The 23,623-nt window shown below is 41.6% G+C and overlaps 2 protein-coding genes across 3 annotated transcripts in view; both read right to left on the bottom strand.

The window, feature by feature from the left end:
- Positions 1 to 894: 894 nt before the first annotated feature.
- LOC308082824 (phosphatidylinositol-3,5-bisphosphate 3-phosphatase MTMR14-like) lies at positions 895 to 21,332 on the bottom strand. 2 transcript variants are annotated; one of them, XM_080424869.1, is made up of 16 exons: positions 21,238 to 21,332; positions 20,456 to 20,516; positions 20,201 to 20,323; positions 19,266 to 19,339; positions 18,959 to 19,029; positions 18,772 to 18,846; positions 18,453 to 18,519; positions 16,484 to 16,569; positions 15,688 to 15,764; positions 13,999 to 14,035; positions 13,238 to 13,308; positions 11,420 to 11,478; positions 9,430 to 9,571; positions 8,875 to 9,051; positions 6,190 to 6,384; positions 895 to 4,124 (listed from the first exon to the last, which is right to left on the bottom strand). In XM_080424869.1, the coding sequence occupies exons 3-16, from the start codon at positions 20,233 to 20,235 to the stop codon at positions 3,944 to 3,946; spliced, it is 1,347 nt and encodes a 448-aa protein (XP_080280995.1). In that variant the 5' UTR covers positions 20,236 to 20,323; positions 20,456 to 20,516; positions 21,238 to 21,332; the 3' UTR covers positions 895 to 3,943. The 2 variants fall into 2 exon arrangements, with proteins under 2 accessions (XP_080280995.1, XP_080280994.1); XM_080424868.1 differs by lacking the exons at positions 6,190 to 6,384; positions 21,238 to 21,332 and having other exon boundaries at positions 20,456 to 20,510.
- The window catches only part of LOC308081851 (phosphatidylinositol-3,5-bisphosphate 3-phosphatase MTMR14-like), a gene marked incomplete at its 3' end in the record, with an annotated part of 7,136 nt that continues 3,964 nt past the window's right edge, over positions 20,452 to 23,623 (bottom strand). The window contains exon 4 of the mRNA XM_080423471.1: positions 20,452 to 20,516. Within this exon, the coding sequence (XP_080279597.1) occupies positions 20,452 to 20,516 (65 nt within the window). The remainder of the gene's footprint in view (positions 20,517 to 23,623) is intronic.

Genomic DNA, 23,623 nt, shown 5'->3' with positions numbered 1-23,623 from the left:
ATCAAAAAGTACCAAAAGTAGAAAGTACCCATTATGCAGAAAGTCCCATTTAAAGCTATCGAATGTATACAATATTTTGAAAATAGCAGCTCTACAAGCTCCACAATGCCTGGCATAGCAACGCATTGTGAGCTTTTGATCGGCTATTTTCAAATGGCCGAAATGCATATAAGGCCTGAAGTGGTTAATGTATACGTTGTAATAATAATCTAAATCTACCAAGTAACTAAATTAGTAGGCTTAACTAAAGTTTTCAAATAAATGTAGGCTAGTACAGTAAAAGCACAATATATGGGTCCCACGTCACGTGGGCGTGCTGGCTGGGGTAGTGGAGTAGAAGTAGATTAAGTAAAAGTAATGGAAATTGGAAACACTCAAGTAAAGAACAATGGCTTCTATTTCAGCATGCCAACTTTTCATGGAGAGAAAGTCGGTATATCCGTTAGCTTGGTATCCCCATTAATGTTGTCATATAGACAGGTTTCTGTCCATTCACAAATTGTGCCATCTTATGAGCATTAGTGAGGATATGAAGATATGGTTGAAAATGGCTGAAGTGCTCCATGTGTGTAGCCAACACGTTTTAACCACTTTAATCCTGGCATCCCTAGTTTGGACATATTTATAGGCGCAAATGTCAGAAATTGTTTCAACAATAGGGCAATCTACACAACACATGGCATCATAACCCAGTGATCTTAGATTTTAGCCATTTTCGAATAAATTCCCCCTGCAAATAGTGCTCAGGTGGTTAAAACAGGACTAGTCTAACCAAATAGTAGGCAAACAGCTAGTAAGTTGGTTAATGACGAATTCAATGTAAGCAACATTTGTCAAACCATTTCTGTGAACCCATACATCTGAATAAGAAAAAACAAGTCACTAGTCAAAATATAGCTTCACATTTTTCTCTTTATTCACTATTACCACCTGCTGCTCATTTCACCTTTAACCTAAAATATCTGCCAACAATTAAGAGCAATTTTATAACAAAGATAAAATTACTTAAAAATGCATCGACTGTACAAAGAAAAAAACCTCCCTCTTTACACATAACATAGGACAATGAGTGCAATGCAGCATTTCAATAAAAATCTAAAATGATTCTAAAATAAAAGTTAATCTGTAAATCAAATCAAACCATAGGCTATATTCCACAAGTTTTGATGATTTGGGAAAATGACATGCAAAACCAGAGGCTAAAAAGTCTGTTCAGTGGGAAGATTACATCAAGTATTTAAAATCAGTTGCGTTGCAACATTAATGCTCATCTCATCTCCCTTGCACTATTATGGAGGTGTCCCATGTGAGACTGCTATCTTCAACAAAAAAACGACAATAATTCTACAGATGCCAGTATGAACCAAACAAAATACCTACACCCAATAAAAATCCTGGCTTCAGTAAAGCTCTTGTTTTGCACATCAGGTGAGCCCATCTTTTATCATGATACAGACTGTGATTGGGAAATCTTGAGATGCCTTTTGGTTAAATGATGGTGTGCTGATCTGACTGTGCCGTCTCTGTTAAAGCTGGACAGTGGAGCTGTACACTGATTTAGTTTATATTTTATTAACTCAAAGTAAAAAAAAACATTAATGTTCAGACTGCCAAAACCTGGTCATTGTAACTCCAATCTTCATTCAACTAGTTTGAGTTGAGGGGGGAAAACAGGAGTGGAGATCAGATCATTCAATCACTCATTGGCCTATGAGTTATGTATGGAGTAGGATTTGGGGACAAAACAGGGTTAAAGGACATTCTTGTTAACAAGCCTTCAAAAAGCCCCCTCATTCCCATTGCCAACAGCTTTAATTGGAACCATTTGAAATGCAAGTTAATTAATCTGTACATTACAGCCAAATGTGATTTGCTGTGTCAAATACAGTGTGCATCAGGCAAAAACCTGAATCAAATCTACATCAAATGTCCTGACAAAACGATTAAGGTTTTCTCATTGGTAACAAAGAATCTGGCTTCAAAAACACTGTTTTGTGTGGTATAAAAGAAGCACAAACTGGACGTGATTCCGGTCCCTGCCTCCAGCAGCGGAAAGCCAAAGTTGGATTCAAAGTTGGCATCTGCTCGTTAATGTTGCAAATATTGAGCTGGAGTCGTCTTCAAAGGCATATGTGAAAAGCTCCTTTCATGTTTTCTTTTTAACTAGGACTTCATGTCTTTTCATGATTGATGTGGTACGCCTTGTATAATGCACGCCCCATTAAACTCATTATTGGTGTACAGAATGATCCTTAGCCTCATGTAATTGTAAAACTACTAAGAAAGTATAGATAATCTTGCGGCCAAGTGATCGACAAACAGGGGAAAAGGCAGTTTGCCCAGCCAATAGGAAATGATTAATAACATGGTTAATGCTGCTTGCAGTCTACAATCTCAGCATCCGCAAGCAATCGTCTGCAAAACAACAAACTGTCAATTATTTAACAAACAAATGCACCTGAAACTGGATCAGAAAAGCAGGAATCAGGAGTTGTTACTGAAGATAAGAAAGGCACAACAAAAGGTCCTGAGGTACAGAAGCCATCAAAACCGTTTGGCGACACCAAAAAGCTGTAGCTAAAAAAAAAGAAAAAGTAGAAATCTCTATCAGAACCAATCCACCATGCATACACCTGACAGTGATGTACACGTCTATGTGCAACCTGAAAGAATGCACATGCTCTTGGTAGCACCCCTAACTGCTGGGAATCCAGGAGACCAGGAACTAGACCATTGCTTGAAAATCTGTTATTTTCAAGGAACGACACCATTGTGCGACAGTGTATGAATTAGGCTTCAGGGTCACTGGCTGTGTGTGTGTGCAATAAGGAAGAACATTGAAGAGGTCATTGGGTCAGAGTGATCCAAGCCTCCTTCTATAGCTACCACAATGCTCAGTACTGAGTACTCAGAGACTGGCTCTGTGAAGATTTTAGAAATGTGGACCTACAGTATATTACCTCAGCTCCTCGACTGAGACCTATACAACTGCGTTATGTGAGATAATTCAGGAAATGGACAAGTGCCTGAACATACTCTCATGACCAAAACTGAGCTGAGGGTTTTGATCAGACCTCCTGTTGGAAAATCTGTTCTGGTTCGTATCCAATTAAATCAAGACCCCTGCCAATTAAATCAAGACTGTAGATCACATCTTTAAAATTCAACAGATGAGCGATGCAAATTTTGTATCTTGTGCCAAATGAGGCAAGATTAATACAAACAAAAAAGAAAATGCCTGGATTTCTGTCAGAACGCATTAAGTGCTGTATTTATATAATCTGACATTACACCACAATTATTGATCAATCCTGTACTCGGTTCAGCCAAGAATAGCAGCATAAATAAAAGAGTCAATAAGTCTACACTTCTGCACAGCATGGTCATTACTGCGACTCCCAGAGAAAAACATTTATGAAAAGACGAGGAAGAATGGCGCAAAGGAAGAATGTCTTACATTCTGCCTCCAACACGTAAAAGCCTACCTCACACCCACTAGAACCTTTGTTCTATCCCTTTTTTGATACTGTGGCTGAATTCTGCCCCCACCCCCAAAATAACCATTCCCTGAATTTGTCAAAAACCTATAACACAAAACAAGGAAAATATAAAGTACAGAGAAAGTTGTAACGGCACAAATAACAAAAAAGATAAAAATAATAAGGGTGTGTGTGGTTTTGAAGTGTAAAAACAAATAAAAGAAAAGAGTATCATGATAAAATAAAATTAATGCTTCAGTCCCTGGATAGAGTTGAGGAAGTTTGGCACATTATTGTTTATCTGAAGTCCCAATGCAGCGAGACATTCGTGGTTGGACTGAAGGCGAACGTGAGACCGTGCTTCGAGCCCGATAGGTGGAACCCACAGTTGGACGGGTAGAGGAAGATTAGAGCTGAGGGATGTTGGACATCACATTAAGGAGGGGAGGTGGCAAATGAGGTGGTCAGACGATGGCATTGGTGCCACGGAGGCCCACCCCGCGGGCAAATTGCTCCAGCAGGCCGGTGATGGCACCAGAGGGGCTGGGTGCTGAGGACTTGAGGCCCACGGTGGAGCTGTAGGCTGCCAGAAAGACCTCCCGTACAGCCTCCAGGCGAGCCTGGCGCTCCGACGGCATCGGGCACCTGAGGACGGGAGAAACACGGAAAGGATATAGGTGAGGAGCACAGTGGGAAGCAGCAATGTGAGTGAATGATTAAGAGGAAGGACAGGAATGATGGTGGTGGTGGTTAAGTGGTGGTGGGTAGAAGAACCAGAGGGAAAATGATGAAGAGGCATGAATTGGAGAGGACTCAACAGTATCGTGGGATGACGATTTTTAAAAACAGATGGGTAAAGTGAAGAATGGAAATAAGACAGACAGGAAACATAAAAGAAAGGAAAAGCGATGCATGTAAAATGGATGGACGGAAAGAAAAATGATCTGTTGGAGCTTGATCTGGGGTGGCAGAGAATGTACTCATGTGTTAACAATCACAGAGCACAAGCTGTCAGCATGGTCTTTTTCTCCTTCTCTCCCTTCCTTGTTAACTCTAAATAAGGATGGATAGATGCCATTTGCCTGAGCTGGTGCTCTTGGCGGGACACGCTCAATTTGGCAGTCGACTCAAGCAGAAATGAAACACCCCCAGCCCACCCACTGCAAGGTGACAGCAGGAGAGTCATAGTGGGAATGTGGTAAAACTCTTTTTGACGTTAAACAGTTTTGGTTGCGATTGATGCAAGGCTATGGCTAGATTTATGTTTGCCATGATATGCAACTCAATATTCAGAATACTCAAGTATGCCATGTATACATTGGTGCATGTAAGTGTCAGGTGCATTTTTCAACAACCCGGCACTCAACCAGGCTATAAAAAAACATGTTAGCATGTCTAATGTTGGGTGTCATGGTCAGCTTATGTTCATTAAGGCGATCCTAATCTCTAAAGACAGATTCTGCAAACAGCAGAATCTGTCAGCACTACTGCCTTTAACCCATTTTGGGGCGGGAACCCCTATTTGTAACTATACCTTTCAGGAGCGGAACCCCTTTTGGGGTTCCCGTTGCTATGTACAGTATATAGCAACACACATTTGTTGTAATTTTTTAATAAAGATTTGAAGCTTTTCAGAAAACGTATCCACAAGTTTCCTAGGGCGTTGAGGGCATCACTTCCTGTCGATTTGATCCCCGATACCTGATCAAATCAACAGGAAGTGATGCCCACAACGCCCTAGGAAATTTGTGGATAGGTCAGGATTTAGAAGGCGTTTTTAGAATCGGCCTCAGGTCTAAATGGGTTAACATGTAATGTTGTTGTTAGTAGGAATAAACACAGAAGCACCCGGGAAACCCCAGATTGGGGTGATCCTGACCCCATAGTTGCAGATGACAGTTATGAAACCAAAGAGCTCGTCAGTTACTACTGGGGCCACAATCTCTCTTTTTGTTAAATCGCCAGCTAGCAGGAGAGCAAATGTAGGAAGAATATGTGAAAATGTGTTAATCTGAAAGCATATAGAAACAAGGATATTGGAAAGTGGGCTATTAATGATGCATATACCAAACTGCATATCCCAAATAAGACCATAAGTATGATATGAACGAGTACTTCAGATATGCATGTAAATATGGCATCAAGCGAGAAGAACTGTTGGTGAGAGAACACACACAAACATTTTTGCAGATACGTGGTTTTCAACTGACAAAACAGCAATAAGGTTGCTGAAGCATATGGACAGATAAACACACATACTGTACGCAGGTTTTCCGCATCATCACATTCACAGCAACACAATCTGTGGCACCAAAGACAGAAAAGTATGCACTGCTCTCATTTTATGTGCCTCATGATCATCAACAGAGCGCGCCCTCCTATAGATGAGTCACTCTAGACTCTACTCAAGAGACGTAGAGTAACCCTACCCACACATACACACAAATCCATTCCAGCAATGGTTCTCTACCTGTTCTACCTGGTTCAAATGCCCTCACACCCCCAGCAGGATAAAATTACACACACAAACACACATTAGGGGGGCTTTTAGTGCGCCCAACCCCCCCACTGAGTCATGTTCCTTTGCGAGCGGGGGGAAGGTGACCAAATAAGGTGAAAAAGAGTGAGGGGTAACACAGGTATAGGAAAAAAAAGACACAGAAAGAGTTGACGGGAGTTAAAAGGGGGGCAGAACCGCAGTGTCACTCACATGCGTCCGCTGGGCCCCTCGTCCTGGAAGCTGAAGGGGAGGGGTGAGTCGTACGCGGCTGCCACAGAAGAGGACGCGGAGGCAGGTGGTGGGAAGTGGGCATGGTCGTGGATGCTGCCACAGCCCGACACGATCTGCCAGCTGCCGTACTCCGTGGAGAGGGAGGAGCCAGACCGCGCATACTCCGCCGCTAACCTGAGACGTGGTGGAGGGACGGAGAGAGAGACGACAGAGACAGAAAGACGGAAGCAAGTAAAGACGGAAGAAGTAGGGAATGGAGACGAGACAAAACAGAATGACAGAAGAAAGAAATTATTGAGAGAGAAAAAAGGAAGAAGAGAGTGAAGAACAGGAGTCGAAGTGGATAAATAAATAGGGACAAAAAACGCAGAAAGCAGAAACAAATTGAAGAGGAGGGTAGGGGTCAGGGTTCAACCGTGTCCAGGCAACAGGGTCATGAGGTCAGTGGGAGGGCTCTGTGGCATTGGGTTCGTGACCTCGCCATAAATAACACGTGGTCCTTTGGGAGCAGTATGTCGACACACTGCATCGATCTGTGGATGCGCTATCACACTCCTGACTGCAAACAAGTCTCTCATATATGCAGGGCAGCAAAGATATTATACAGACAAAATACTGTCAAGTCACTAGAACATGCAGCTAAAACTATCCTGTAATGAAAGGTCCACACCATCCGACAACACACACAGGCACAATCCGACACTTTCATTACAATATATTGCTATGAACTACACCGACAAGCCACTGAGAAAGATTCCTGTGTGTACAGTACACACAGCCTGAGCAGGACTTTCGGTCGGGTGTAATATATTATGTTTAAGGTTGGCTAATTTCTGCTTGACATTAGGAGGTCACAAAGTGCAAGCATACATGCACTTAAATCAATTCCCACCATACAATAAGTTAACTGCTAAATGCCGAGTAGACAGTGAGTATAGTGCATGGACAAAGAGCTGTACACAGTACACAGCAATCAAGAAATGACAGGCAACATAATAATTCAGTATTATACTGGACTGTTCACCTTACCACCACTACTGAATTATTATTATTATATAAAGTACCGGTATATATCGTCACTGTCGGGCAGAAACCAGCTATCTCCTATTTTTAAACCTTTTTTTTTGTCGTTGTAATAAATCAGTGCTATTGAACACCCTTTATGTCTGTGTGTAGGTTTTTACAAATATTGAACCAATGAAAAGTATTAAAAAGCGCTTCTGACTAAACCTCCTAACTCCATTGGATCCTCAAACTGTCGTTCAAACCACCTAACTCCAACTTAGTTTTTTCCCCCCGTCATTCTAATTAATGATGGACAAAATAACTATCTCCACATTGATGGTCAAAAACCCAACTCCACTTGAGCTGTGCTTGGGCAATCTGGGAACCCATCGCCAAATAAAAAGGAAAAACAGCGCCCTCTGCTGTTTTTTACTCTTTCACTTGGCTCTGGGGGGGGCTATACGGTGGACACGTGCGCAAGGAAACCGGGATTTTTGGTCTGCCTTCAGCGCTCCACTTCCGGTGGTGCGACTATGTTTTCATTCCCACTAACAATATTTCTCCACGGAACACTAACACCAATTCTCCCAAAGAACATGGATCGTTTTGGTTATAAGCCCACTTGTTTCTATGATGAAAGAGCAATTTTAAATGTTACTAACTTTCCGTGGTCTTGTCGGCTTCGAGGACGCTATTGTTAAATGAGTTTCGGCTTGTTTCTAGTGGGGAAGGAACGGCACACACATAAATGTGTACTACATTTGATTGGGTAAAGCGCGGCCTGCTTCCTGATCTGATAGCACGCCCACTTGAAACCAATGCGCACGGGTTGTCAACACGGCTACAGACAGATTCAAACGCAGAGCAGAATCTGTTCTTGAGAGATTAGTACTTGGGTAAAGTGATAAGAGAGACACATTCAAGTATCTGACAACGTATAAAGTCACCATACCAACTTTGATGAGGCAGTATTGTGTGTTCTAAAAACATGTTTTTTTTTCTTCTCATTTCCTGAAAAGTTTATATTTTGGCTGGTTTCTGCCCGACAGCAGAGTTATAATGTATAGCCAAGCCATACATTATGCATATACTGTAGTATGCATACTATATGGTATTTACTGTATAGTCTTACAGCTTCACATATCTACAGTTATGCAGGTGCTACTTTTTCTTATCTCACTTCTGATTTGTTTTGCAGAAAGGCCCACAGGCGGTGCCTGGTGGCTCAGCCAGTTACATGCAGTGCACTGACCATAAGTGAGTTGCGAGGACTCGAGTTCAAATAGAGCGGCCAAAGCTGCATAGGTAGAGAAGCGGGCTGGGAAACAGAGGGTCCCCGGTTCCCCCCCTGGCCATGGTCTATGTGTCGAAGTGTCCCTGAGCAAGACACTTAACCCGTAACTGCTCCCTGGGCGCTGTATTAATAGCACTCGTGCACTGTTCCTAATAGTTAGGATCAGTTAAATGCAGAGGACAAATTTCACGTATGTGCTGTACTGTAAGAAAATACCCCAAATTATTATTCAATTATCTCCCCTCTCTCTGCCCTAGGTTTCATGTCTCTCTATACTCTCCTATCTAAATAAAGCATTGAAAATGCAAAGAAATAAAATGTTCAAAAATAATAGACAGACAAACAAGAAGGTAACAAACATTCACCTTCTCCCAGGGACGGCTAATGGGCTGCTGCCGGTGCGCGTGGCGCCCTGCTCTGATTGGTTGGAGGAGGAGGAACTGGAGGACCTGGCCTCGCCAAGAGGGTGGAAGAGGCGCTCCTCGAGAGGCATGGGCTTATTCCACACCACCGTCTGTGGGGAGGAGGTGGTGCCTTTTTTCCTGGGGAGAGAAGCACAAATGCACGTCGGCCACAGTCGCCTAAAGAAGAGCATGTTTGATTCTAAAATCTAGGGAGTGACAAAACCAAAGTTGAGGCAGCAGCATTTTAAACTAACTGCCCTTGTGCTGCTGTGACCCCCACCAATGTCAGCCCATGGTTGACTTGGTATATTTTGGCCCCAAAAAAAAGGACTACTGTAGCCTGATGCCAAAATGACTAATAGATTTGACAGCAACAGCTGTAGCAACCAAGGATTTGTCTGGTGGGCATTAACAGTATTAAACTGACTCAAGGAGGGACGAAGCATATTAACTGAGTGTAATTAATAACTATCATTATAGCATGACTAGTGTTTTGTGTCTTTGTGTTATACTGACCAGCTGGCGGCCAAGGGCGGGCATGAGAAATGGAATGGGTCCACAGTGTCGGTGGTGAGGCTGGAGGCCCCGCCCCCCACCTCTTCAGTGATGAGGGAGAAGTCGCTGCTCAGACTGGTGACACTGCCCCGGTCCTTCGACTCTAAAACACCCACACAGCATACACACAGTTTAGTTAGTTTCCCCTTTTTAAAAACAATCTACAGCAACCTAGAGGTGTACATAGTTGAGTCACAGCACCCTCTGGTGGATACATTTGTGGACAGAACTAATTACTACATTACATTACATACATTACATACATTACATACTAACAAGTCCACATGTACTACATAGACCTTTTACAATTATCACATAATCGCCTGATCACTATTATTTGAACTAATTGCAATTACTTTGCATACTTCTTTGACATAAATGTACTCTAAAAAACACATCAAGCAGTGGCATCAAAGAATTTACACATTTATTAAATGTGTACATAATTAAATGTGTACATTTAATAAATGCGCACATGCTTGTGCACATGCTTGTGGTTAGGTTGGCATGCTAATTCTGCTCTCGTGGGTTCAACAAATGACAATCAGCCATCAATAGGCCGTCAAAGCTGGTCAGCATATCCGTCACTCTAGCCCCTTACCCACATGGAATTCATAACATTGCTGTATAAAAAGAGACATCCAACAAAGGCAGTGGATAGTGATTCACACATTGATCTCCTGTAAGGAGAAGTTCCCTAATCCCTAATCCCTATGGTGTCTGTTCCCACATTAAGACGAATGTTACGGATAGAAACTATGTCATGCTCATGGGAGAGGTGTCTAAAGCATGCAAAACTAAAACTAGTAATTTGATGAAGATAAATTATGTTTTTGAGGATGGACATCAATCCTCCCCCTCTAGGGGCTGGTGATTCACAGTACATTGTTTTATGTCCACAATATTGCCAGCAACGTACCGAGGACAATTTGGAAGAAAGGTTGGCTGAGGAGGTTAGGAGGTACAAACACCTCTATAATCACTCTCTGAGGTACTACAAACACAACCAGATGGCAATTAATTAATGGTGATAAATAGCAAACACTTTGTCCGCTGTGTCTGTCACCAGAAATGGTGAAATCTCTGACACAATTTAAAGTGGGTCAGAAGGTGATGAAAACAAAGAGGGGAGATCCAGGTGGCAAAATAACCATTCCCGCATTGTATACAGTGGGTGGAGTCTAACGTTCATCAGCACTCAAAGCGGAACTGCATCGAGTTGCGGTTGATGAGCTGTCCATGTGGAAAAAAAAAATCTTTTAAGTTAAGTCTTAAGTTAATCCAACATTGTTCTTATGAAGCAGTTTTGTTCCTAGAACGAAACGTCATACAAAGATCTGGCACTTTTATTCCCACTTCAGCTACAGGTAAAGAATTATGTAAATGATACAAGGTCAAGAGTGGGGAACATTTACAGAACATAAAGGCTCCTGTTCCCACCAGTGTTAATTTTGACAGCAAATGTTGATTTAGTTTAGTCATAGTCTTTTAAATCAAATTCATTCATTTAGTTTTAGTCATATTTTAGTCATTTTTAGTCGACTAAATATCATAACATTTTAGTCAACTAAATCTACAGTTTATTTTGTAGACGAAAATGTATTTTGGCCGGCCTTGATGGGGCCGTAATAGCAGATTTTACACTTGTTGCATGCTGAAAATAGCCGATCTACGCTTGTAGATCTGCTATTTTCAGAGCGCAACACCCGAACACAACCAAATTTGACTCTCGAGTCCCTCCCTAACATTTTTGTCTAGTTTTTATTTGTTGACGAAATTGTCAATATATTTAGTTTTAGTCATCATAGCTTAGTTTTTATTTCGTTTTTGTCAGTGAAAAAAGGTAGTCGACGAGCATTTTTTGTCATTGTTTTAGTCGACGAAATTAACACTGTTCTGAACTAACCGGCCAAGCCTATCATGCATTCTGGAGGGACGGAGGCCAACTCACTCAACTGGCAGAGGTCCTCCACGGTGAAATCACTGTCTTTGAAATGAGAGTTTTTTCTTCTGTGAATAAAAGGAGGATGATGAAAATAGGATGATGAAATATGTAATACATGAAAAAATACATAATAAAAAAAGAGAGGGGGGAGAGAGCAAAAGGGGAAATCAGGGGGGGAATAGAGAGAGAGAGAGAGAGCAAGAGAGAGAGAGAGAGAGACTGTTGCTTGGTTTGATACAGTTGGTCTGGGACCGTGAAAGCCAATTATTCACCACAAAGAGTGAATGTGTGTGTGTCAGAGCCACTGTTTAAACATTAAAGAGTGGCTGAGAGGCATAACAAAACACCCCGCCCATGACGAAAAATGTTTATAAAGCACAGGCTGTGTTCAATTTGAAACAGTCAAATTCACTTGGTCCATAACTAAATGGACTTCACAACAAAGACTACAGAATAGAACATGAAAAAAGCAACAACACAAAGAACAGCATTTACAGACAAGCATGAATGAACAGAATCAGACATCAATTTTGATTTGGACAAAAAGACAGAAAGAATATAATTTGACAAAGAAAGAAATAGGACTAGACAGAACAAGCATTGTTACAAAGAAATAATAGAATTAGACAAAAATAAAGAATTTAATTGACTGTAAAGAAATAATACAATGAGACAAAATTTGAAAGAAAGAAAAAACTAGACAAACTATTTAAGAATAGAATTAGAAGAAAGAAAAAAGACAGTGGGCTTCATTTATCAATAATGAATTTAAAGGAGAATTCCGGACAAATTAAGTGTTATCTTTGATGTCTCGTTACTCACCTACCGATGTGAAAAGTAGCGTTCTTTTTTTTCATATATTCCCCTGTCGTCATTTTTTAAACACCCTCCGTTGTTATAATGGGAGCCGCTGGGTTAGTGAAGTTCGTCTATTATAACCGATGCAATGTTATTTTTTTCTCTACTACGATTCATTGTAGAGTCTCATGATAGTCAAACATGCGCTGAAAATTCCTGCGAGCCTGCCGTTAATGGCGAACGATTTAACACTGGTTGCTTGTTTCTTCCAGAACCTGGCAACTCGTGTTGCCAGAATCTGGAAACAAGCAACCAGTGTTAAATCGTTCGCCATTAACGGCAGGCTCGCAGGAATTTTCAGCGCATGTTTGACTATCATGAGACTCTACAATGAATCGTAGTAGAGAAAAAAATAACATTGCATCGGTTATAATAGACGAACTTCACTAACCCAGCGGCTCCCATTATAACAACGGAGGGTGTTTAAAAAATGACGACAGGGGAATATATGAAAAAAAAGAACGCTACTTTTCACATCGGTAGGTGAGTAACGAGACATCAAAGATAACACTTAATTTGTCCGGAATTCTCCTTTAAGTAGAAACCAGCGCAGATCGGAGCGCAGGAATCATCTCACGACAGGGCTCACGTGTGATTTATCAAACAGTCCTACCTATTTATTAGGCATGTGACACATAATCGACGTACGCCTTATAAATGTGAAAATATAATATTTTCACATGTATTATTTATTAATTTGTTAGCTATATAAATATTTTTTGGAGTGAATACATATGTTCAGATGCTTATCAGATTGTCAGACTATGCTACACCACATGTCTATGATGAAAGATATTTGTACATACACGAGCTGAGATCTTACGTGAGATTTAATCGTTGGCTACGCTTACTTCAAATTGACGACAGATTGATAATTGCATTGAGATGCACGTACGGCAATTATTTTGGTCCGCACAACAGTGATAAATGAGGCCCAGTGAGTGGAGCGAGAGAGGAAGGACATACCTCTGTTTCCTTACAGCAGAGAACTTCTCTGAGACAATGTGCTTCAAAAAATTGAAGCAAAAAAAGAAAATCTGCCAGGGGACATAAAGACAGATCTCAGACAGGATGATGACATTCCATGACAAAACACTGCCCCCTACATCCAGTCCTATACTTTGGCTGCAATGTACTCCCATCACATGGAGCAGAGAATGCTTTCAACAGCAGTGAATAAAATAAAGCCTTCGTATGACTCAAGCTTGGTCTTGTCAAACAGAGCTCTAAGCTTAGCTTGGTAGTAGTAACTACAGTCTATGAACTCAAGAGTATCAGCTAAGAAGGGTAAAATATCCGATGCTTAATCTTGACAGTTACCGTCAAGGAGAAGATTTAGAAAACCAGCTGAGTTGTGTCCCAACAGATAAACCTGTTACCCAGATGAATGGCTCAAGGAAATAGGCTCTGAGAATTTAAATGTTGCTCACTTTTCAGTATGTTGCACACTGCTTCCTATGCTGGCCTTGCATTTCCATTGGGGATTGTAAGGGCTAGTGCTTTGTATTGTATACCATATGACTCGAGCAGTGAGGGTCTCTTATCTTACGTCTGGCGGAGGCCAAACTTGGGTTTTAAAGAGTTCAAAGACTAGTTTATACTTAGTCACACGGTGGTATCCCCCACCAAAAAAACTTCATTATGTTTGGCTTACACCTAGAGGCCATTGTTCATGTAATAATAACCCTAACAAGACAAATATTTGTTCATTATGGCGGTGCACTCACCTCCTCTCCTTTGGAGAGGCGATCTGGCAGCATGTGACTAGAAATGTGACAGAAAATTAACAGGTTAGGTGACAGGTATCAATCAGAATAGATACAAATTTAATTAATGCAATAATTTTTTTGTAAACATAAATGTAACCATTTCTAAAGTGTCATTTTACATCTGTATGTCCGTTTGCGTTCAGATAACTTGTGGCGGGGACATTTTGCACTTCATTACTTTATTTTACCAGCACTTGATTTATCATACTGATTAACTGAATAGCAAATAAATGACAGAATTATTGTTTTAGAAAAGAATAATTAATTGCAGCCATAATTCATTTACATCAACACAATCTGGGAACCCATCGGCAAATAAAAAGGAAAAACAGCGCCCTCTGCTGTTTTTTACTTATTCACTTGGCCCTGGGAGGAGCTCAACGAAGAAAACCGGGGTTTTTGGTCTGCCTTCAGCCTTTCACTTCCGGTGGTGCGACTATATTTTCATTCCCACTAACAATATTTCTCCACGGAACACTAACACCAATTCTCCCAATGAACATGGATCGTTTTGGTTATAAGCCCACTTGTTTCTATGATGAAAGAGCAAACTTTCCGTGGTCTTGTCGGCTTCGAGGACGCTATTGTTAAATGAGTTTCGGTTTGTTTCTAGTGGGGAAGGAACGGCACACACGTAAATCCCGCCCACTACATTTGATTGGGTAAAGCGCGGCCTGCTTCCTGATCTGATAGCACGCCCACTTGTAACCAATGCGCACGGGTTGTCAACACGGCTACCGACAGATTCAAACGCAGAGCAGAATCTGTTCTTGCGAGATTAACATCAACAGTACATTGGATTTTCTTCAAACAACGAAAACTTTGTTGCTATAATGTGCACCCCATTGACCCATGGCAATATTCAATAACATCAAAAACAAAATCAATGTTCAATCTGGATGATCCCTCATCACAGACTCCTCAGCTGTACTCTTTTAATTAAATTGACTTTTTTGGCCACAAGAGGATGAGTCTAGAAATGCTACATCATATATATATTACAGTAGAGACTACACACTTAATGCATCTTTACTAATCCCCATTTCTCTCATCTTTTATTAGATTCCACCTACTTCTCCTGCACACGCATGTGTGCGTGCACACACAGACACGACACACACACACAGAGACAACCCCCTTCCCTGCCTGGCCAGTGTCCCAAGGGCTTAGGAAGGCCTGCTGATGTATAATTACATGGGCTAGCTTTTTTTTACACAGCCTCTGATGATCTCAAATTGTAGAGATACACGCTGAGAGAGAGTAAGGCTGAGGGTGTGTCAATTAACTGGCCTGTGTAAGAGGCCAGTGCCTCTTACACAAATGTTGTGTAAGAGTCGAGAGAGAGGTGGAAGGGGTGTGAGATCAGAACAATGGAGAACAGTCAAGGAGACACTTGTACTTCCCTCATCCTGACTTCCGTTCCCTATCCCTCTACTCCTTAACATTTCATTAACAGTCACTTCTCAATTATGCATCTGAGACAAACACGGCCTGCCTGGAGCGTCACCAGTGTGACTCTAAAGTATTCATGCCAGCTAACGTGCTTGCTGATGACTCCTGAACTATTATTATCATTGTGTTGATGCACTGTCGTTGTGGAGTTTTTATTTTATTTTTGGTATTGTGAGGGGATTGTTTTTTTTTTACCCAAAGAGGAACCAGTCGTAGGCGATGGTCAGATACAGGATCTCAGCCGGTTCCAGGCTGGCGTGCACAGCACCATCCTGTGAAAGAAGAAAAAAATAAAAGTCAAACATACGAAACCGTGGGGCCAATTATCCATGAGATGTAACGCGTTCACTGGGGTTGGTGGTGTGCCTTCAAACTCAAAAGCACTTTCTTAACATGTTGCATTTTTCATTCCATTTGAAATTTAAGTATGAAAAAGAATTGCAAGAACTGTAGGGTTTTATTTTTTATGAAGGCACAAACCTCATTAAGGTCAAGTGTGTTTGGAATGTTAAGTTGATTTGTGTGAAACCAAATTGAATATAGCGTCGCTGTAGGGCAGAAACCATGTATGTATGTACATACGGTACTTCATCTTTTTAAGTTTTCTTCATAAATGATTTTTTTATACTTTGTCATATGACAGGGTCATGTAAAAGTAGAATAAATATCTACATTGTGAGCTCTACAAGCTCACAATGTGGCAATACATTATAAAACCCAATCTGTCTGTGAGTTTCCGCTCCTGCTCTACCTCCATCTTCTCACGGAAAATACAAAATGGTGGAGCACGTACAAAAAACAATATAGCTGATTCTGATTTACAATTATTTAACCAGTTAAAATTATTAAAAAAGGGATCATAATTAAATAACATCAATGAAAATATTTTTCCATTTCTTGAAAAGTAACAGTTTTGGACATACAAGGATCTGGTAGAGAGGTAGAGGGGATTAAATGAGGATGATGAGGATGAGAAAGGAGAAAGACTTACTGCCCACAGGGAGAGCCTGAGCAAGGACACAAAGAGAGGTGTGCGGTCCCAGCCTGATATGCAGTGCACCAGGAGTCCACTCTTATCTGAAGGAGGTGGAGGCAGGTAATTAAGATCAATTCTATGAAGCAGATTTTCAACCTTTTTCTGCCCGAACGATTGGGAAACTCAAAATCGCAAGACACAACTGTATTCATAGGGAAAATCAGCTATTTTTACTATTTTGGAATATTTGTGAAAAAAGTTTCACAATTTTACATTTCAATTTTTCCCCTGTAGGGACGCCAGGTTGGAAGTGGTTAAGATATTTTTGGGGTATGGAATTCGCCTCTGTATTGGGAAATGAGTGCACACAAAGTACTAATAGTAAATGAAAAAATAACATTTAGAATAGTTTTTGTATAGTTGTATAATGTATATTGCAACAATAATGTGTGGGTGTCTCAAAATCCAAAGTCACGCCTGGACTAGCGTCACGGCACACCATTTGGGAAACACTGATTTAGAGCATGAATCATCAAAACAAATATTGACTTGTTGAAGCTTCAAAAGAAGTAACATCTGCCCATGTGCTTTGGTGTCAACGCCTTGGGAATATTGCCTCATTTCCACTGGGGACTTTCATATTAACAATGAAGCGGAAGGTGTTGTGGTTATGTAAGAGGTAAATAGCTGTTGGATATAAAAGTGTCCCCCATGCCAAGCTTTGCTTCATGTTCTCATTTCATTTGCAGATTATATGCCACATTTACATTCTCACCCTCGAGCCACCGGTCAAAGAGCTCTGTAACATTATTAATATATTACATACTACATTATTAATAAGGGATGGTGGGCCCTATGGCCCACAGGGATTCTGTCAATTCTCCTGGGAGAATGGGCATAACAGATGCCCAGGGAATTTGCATTACAAAGTGAAAAGCTATCTTTATAAAACAAGCACCCTACGTAAACAGAACTGAGAAAATCTATTTGAAACCCCTGATAAACAATTTTCAACAACTTTGACCGCTACACGGCCCTCACAGCTATGACACATCGCCAATCCGACCGATGTTACCTGTTGTACCTGTGTGTCTGTTAGCTCTGCTCCATAGTGTTAGAGGGAGTTCTCCTTAATGCTATGGGACTTTCAAGCCTTTGCGCACACACCATAGGCTGCGCTCGTCTTTAGTAAAACAAATTAAATACACTTTTGCTACTCACCAAAACAAAGACGGTTTTATGGAGTTGGAAGCCTACTCTACCCAGTGGGAACACTCTGGACTCCCTCACGTCTAAAATAAACTTTTTGACCGGAAGGAAAAATCTGGTCAATAGAAATATCCCATTGACCAGATCTATATATTTTCTGGCCAAAAAGTGTATTTTAGACATAAGGTGGGGGGCTCAGAGTTTTCCCACTAAGTAGAGTAGGCTTTCAACTCCATAAAACCGTCTTTGTTTTGGTGAGTAGCGAAAGTGTATTTTTTATTTTGACTGAAGACGAGAGGCTGCGCAGCCTGGGCTACCGCAGGTGTCAGGGGAAAGGATCGAAAGTACCATAGCGTTAAGGAGAACTCCTTCAAACGCTATGGGCCAGAGCTATGTGTCTGTGTCCATTTTGTACCCATATATGGAGATCTCTGTATCTGCATACCTGTGTCCCTTTAATGCCCATATATGGGCATAGCGGTCAGATCTGTGGCTCTGGACAACCGGATCTCCATATATGCCTATATTGTTTGAGTCTGATGTCATGACGACACGGTTTGTATATGGTTGTGCCCGAGTCATAGTGACAGGGACACGCCGGCCGACCCTCCCACAACAATTTTAATATAGGATATACGTATAAAGAAAAACATCTAAATCCTTCCCAGATGTGAGCAACAACAGGTTAAGGTATTCAACCAAACTGAGCTGGAGCACATCAACTGCAGTTTAAAGTTCATCAAGAAATATGAAGCTGAAAATCCTGTCTACGTACCATCACTGTTAATGATGTGGAGCAGTAGCTTCAGGTAGTTCTGGGTCTGCTCCACCAGGTCCCATGACTGCGCACAACATACATACACACAAACACACAATGTATGTCGCAAGTGCTTATACATTTTAGGTATCCTCTAAATTGCTAGGTGATGTTGAAAACCTGTGTACTACAAAACTGGTTATAAAGCATTACACCTGCAGTTCCATAAGTGACCAACAGATGTCGCTGACAGACTAATAATATTTTAGGAGGCAGAAGTTCTAGCTGCTAGTTGGTGTGATGGAATTCATATGAACAGAATAGAATAGATGGTAACCTGGTATTCACTCCAGTCAATGTTCATGTTCTGGGTAAAGCACGCAGGGATTGTCAAAGGAGCGTCAACGTAGTCCTGTCATAGAAAGGGCAGCATGGTGACATACAAGTTAACAGTCTCATAGGCTTATTTGAATGTGCACAATCTAGAGATGTTGAGAAGTCCAGTTAAGGTCAGGTCTGCGTACCTGATTCCAGTTGAACACCAGCCCCTCAGCTGTGTAATCTCTGTCTTTGTAGTCTTTAAAGAACTCACACCCTAAAAAAAACAGACGTACACATGCCATCGACATCAATGTCATCATCAACATCGAAACTGACATAAATAGCAGAATAGATTAATTAACACTTTATTGTAGGCTTCAAAACTGAATTAAAAACACTAAATGACCAAAATCACAAGGGTGGGCCAGTGTCACCTATATTTTTTCATAAATAAAATGCAACTGATCCTGACTTTTGATTCAAATTAAGAGTGAACCGGAGTTGTCTTACCTGGGTAAGGCACAGAGAGCAGGGTAAAGTCTGCATAGCGTTGGGCCTTGTCGACCTTCTCAGAAGATGTCACACTGGACAAATGGACAGTCAGAGGGCGAGAGAGAGAAAGAGACGGAGCAGAGCACAACCAACGGTAAGGAAATACACTGTGAGAAATAGCAAGTACTTCCCCTGGTATTATTTCTTACTTGAGCCAAATTAGTAGAACGATCTGGTACTACCCAAATTCAGAACAAATATGGGAAAATTCTCATTCTACTACTCTGCCACCAAAATACCCTGACATCATCCATTAAAAGATTTAAATCACTGGTTTCTTTCTAAATTGACCTGAAAAAAACATCAGGAGACCACAAGGGGAGGTAAATGCAAATTCCCATAGAAAGGAGGTGTCATTCATTGCTGCCTTTTTTTCCTTTTTCTCCTTTGTTTTGTATTTGTTGATGACATGTGTAATTGTGTAATTTGTTTATGCTATGTTGAGGAATTGAATACATAGGATTAGGACCACAATGGAGACAAGTCCCCAGGACCTTTTTGTTTTATGATTTTAGCCTTCATGTCTGACTGTACCTCGTGCCGTTTACATTTCTGACTAATGAAGTATTCAATGAATCAATCAAGCTAATTAGTAATGTTGAGAGGGATATACAGGAGAGAAGACACTAGCTGGACTGATCCTATCTCTCTCTCTCTCACACATCATCAACCGAATACTGAGGCATTGCATGCTGTTCACAATGCAGTACTGTACCATTCTCCTGCTTCAAAACAGTTACATATGGAAAAGGTCACCGACACACACAACACACACACAACACACACACACACACACACACACACACACAGGGCTACTACTAAGCAAAAGAACGGTGGATTCAATTACTTAATAGTGTATGTACGCAAATGGCCCAGCGCTGTTTCTTACTTACTTTAGGCCAAACTTGACCTTCTTGTTTTCCACCATCAGGTCACAGATGTTGCGCACCGATAGGTAACGCAGCAGCTTAATGTCGTGACCCCGCACCTTGTCAAACAGCTGGGAGTCCCCGTTCCTGTATGGACAGAGATGGAGGGAGAGAAGGGGACAGAGAAAGTGAGACAGAAAGAAAGAAAAAAATTAAAGAAAGAGAAAGAAAAAATGAATGAATGAAAGAAAAGCATTCAACGTTGTTGACAACTTTTACCTGGCTGCACTGTCTTCGTCTGGGACCTCCTCTGACTCCGCCCACGTATCATCACTACCCCCTGTTAACAGAGGGAGAAAGATTCATGTTAAACACACATACACTGATTGATTCTCACTCTGCATAGTTATGGGACATATTTGCACAGTCATACGAGGTGTCTATCCTTCACCATGTACTAATCCTTGTAAAAATATTACAGCATTAATAACTAATATTATTGGTAGTTTGGGAATATAATACTGCCGCTCTGCCCCCGCCACCGGCAGCGCCGCGAAAATCCACTCGCTCCTTCTGGGGCTAGTAGCCTTGGCTATACAAGAACAGATTCAGGAGGATACCAGAATAAATTCACTGTTGAAGCTTTTATTTTCTTAATGGTTTACAGTTAGTTACAATAATGTAAAAGATGCATATGCTACGGTCTTTGTTTATGTCTAAAAAACAGTTTATAGGTCAAGGCAATGCTGTTATTGTAACCTAGGATGGTCATTTGATGAAAAAAACTAAACAAATCCTCAGAACAATTTCACCCAAACAAATCCCCCCCAAGTGTCGATTATTCGAAATAATCGTTATAAATAGAATTATAGTGATCGAATTTCATTACGGTCACTTTTACAAATCCCGACCCGGAGTGTCCTCCCAAAACGTACAGCTTGACAGCCAAGCACTGCTGCACCAATTCACACACGTCAGCAAGCACAACTGAAACAGGCCAACCACAAGTCTAATTTGACATCCCCATCAAAGTTAATTCAGTGTGTGTCTGTGTGTGGTACCTGAGAAGATGTAGTTATAGCCTGTGCGTCCATACAGCTCTCCCCAGCCAGCAAGAGTGGATGACCGACAAATGTGCTGTGGAGGGAAGTAAAGTAAGGCATGGGACTGCTGAGCAGCTGTTGTTTGTATTGCTTATATCAACATGTTTCTACACCGACTAATAAACCAGTTGGCCTTGTTGGGATGCTGTTGTGTCTCGTCATGCAAAAGAGGTGAAGATGACTGACTAATGAAAGTGTGAAATGTTTTGTCAGTCACAAGTAAGTAAGATATATGTTACAGGGTGAATGGAGAACCAGGGTGATTGAAGAAGGCTCGCTCGTTTTTACCACCCACCCAGCAATTCTGTAGAAGCAACACTAGAGGGAGCCACAAGCCAGGCTTGTGCACAAGCATATATTGCCGCGACCACACACACACGTGCGCGCGTGTGTGACCGGCTTCGAGTGCTATCAATGCATTGAATGGGGAAATAGGCGAGTTTATTAGACCTTTCAATGGGCGAAATAGGCTACTACCTACCCGCGATTTATCAGACCATTCATTCAGGAGCTACTGACCTACTTGGAGGCGGAGCAGTCCGCACAACAATATTTACGATTCTGTGCCTATCGGTACATAACTCAAACGGCGCTGAGTAGGCACAGGCGAACGTCACACCGTTCAGGACGGCAACTCGGTCGCCTTAGCTCCCTCTGTGGTCCTTCACGGGGTGACAGTTCGCCTGTGACTGCGCGCCTCCGTCAGGGTCCAAAACCAAAAGCGAAACCTAAACTGAACTATTAAGTCATGTCAGTTGGTAGGTTAGTATGTCTTGATAACACCCAATGAATGGTCTGATAAATCGTGGGTAGGTAAGTAGGTCGCCTATTTCGCCCATTCAAAGGTCTAATAAACTCGCCTATTTCCCCATTCAATGCAGATAGCATTCGAATCAGGTGGACTGTTAAGATACTTTTATTGTGTTCTGCTGGCTTTTGTTTTAGTTTCTCCCTGACACACACACACACACACACACACACACACACACACACACACACACACACACACACACACACACACGGAGGAGGAGAAGGAGCTCCTCCTCGCGAGCCTCGCTAATAAACCCTGTCTCGAAAAGCCCCGCATCGCCCCGAAGCCCCGTGCCTAAAAACGAGCGCTCTGTCTTCAATCACCCTGGATCTCCATTCACCCTGTGACATATACACCAAGTTGGTGTTTGGTAATTTACAAATCCGTCCTTCCTCACAAATATTTGACGGCTGCTTTGCTTTCCAGTCAGCAACTGGTAATTCCAGTCAGCCAACTCTGTAATTGGCCGAGAGGCAATCTAATGAGTCTAACTCCAAACCCAATTCCAAATCCAGTATATGAACTACTGGCGGTTGCTTTGAAACATAGAACGAGAGTGTACCACTGGTAGAGCAGCACATGAGTTACAATTATATAACTTACAATATATTATTTATATATTCTCATTAAATAACTTTAACAAATGTAATAACTAGAAGCGGCGAACAGACAGCGCCACCGTCCTATCAGCGTCCAGTGTATGACAAATGGTACTTAACGGATAGTGATTTCATTTTGTGTACAGTACATGGTTCTGTATACCCAGCTACCCACCCCCATCACTAGTGTCAATATCTGACTTTATAGCACTCTATCCGTGGCACATCATTTATTTATTGTTCTGCTCGTTAAACCATTCAGTTACTAGTCTAGCCCTATGGGTGTTCTATGGGTGTTCTAGAGGAGCCCACTCCCATCAGGATAGAAATGCCTGTCCTCAGAATTTAGTGGTTAATGAAAATGTTTTTTTAGCGTGGCTCTGCAGGAGACTAGCCATCTATTGCCGAGTTAACGAGTTACCATTATAAAAGACGGCAGGGCCATGCCAGGGGGTGCCAGGCCGTGCTGATTTATGCCTCCCGTTTCCAAACAAAGTAGTACCCCCTCCCACCTGAGGAATTGGACTTTAAGGGACGCCCCCTCTTCAACCATCGTTCAGGATGTACTCCGTCTAACTGTTGCTATAATGCCAAGAAGCTCACGATAACTGGAACTATAAGGCAGTTTGATAACCATGGATTCATTTCTCATTTATAACATATAGTTTGAATGTTCCGTAGGGTCAGAGTGGGGCCAAACTTTTATCCCCTGAGCCCATTTTGGACTGTGTCCTTGTATGTGGAAAAGACCGCCAATGCAGGCGTGGCTGTGCGGTGCGGTGCAGGGACTCCTGTGTGGAAATGTGTTTTTTAAGAGGGTCATTCAGTCTTGTTTTTTGTTCGTTTGTTGTTGTTTTTCACGTTTTATACTTTTTGGAATATTTAACTGACTGACGTAACAGGCTGGCTTCATGAAGTCCAAAATCCACATTGG

The sequence above is a fragment of the Gymnoscopelus braueri genome (assembly GCF_963280865.1).
Source record: "Gymnoscopelus braueri genome assembly, chromosome: 3".
Lineage (NCBI taxonomy): Eukaryota > Metazoa > Chordata > Actinopteri > Myctophiformes > Myctophidae > Gymnoscopelus > Gymnoscopelus braueri.
This window is presented reverse-complemented; position numbering and strand designations above follow the sequence as displayed.

Bases quoted from the DNA above. Each gene is read 5' to 3' on its own strand.
- LOC308082824 (XM_080424869.1), bottom strand. From the start codon at position 20,235: ATGGTGGAAAACAAGAAGGTCAAGTTTGGCCTAAA. The intron at 18,847-18,958 runs GTACGCAGACCT...TTTCTATGACAG, and splicing joins TGGTGTTCAACTGGAATCAG to GACTACGTTGACGCTCCTTT. The intron at 15,765-16,483 runs GTAAGTCTTTCT...CTTCTTTCACAG, and splicing joins TCAGGCTCTCCCTGTGGGCA to GATGGTGCTGTGCACGCCAG.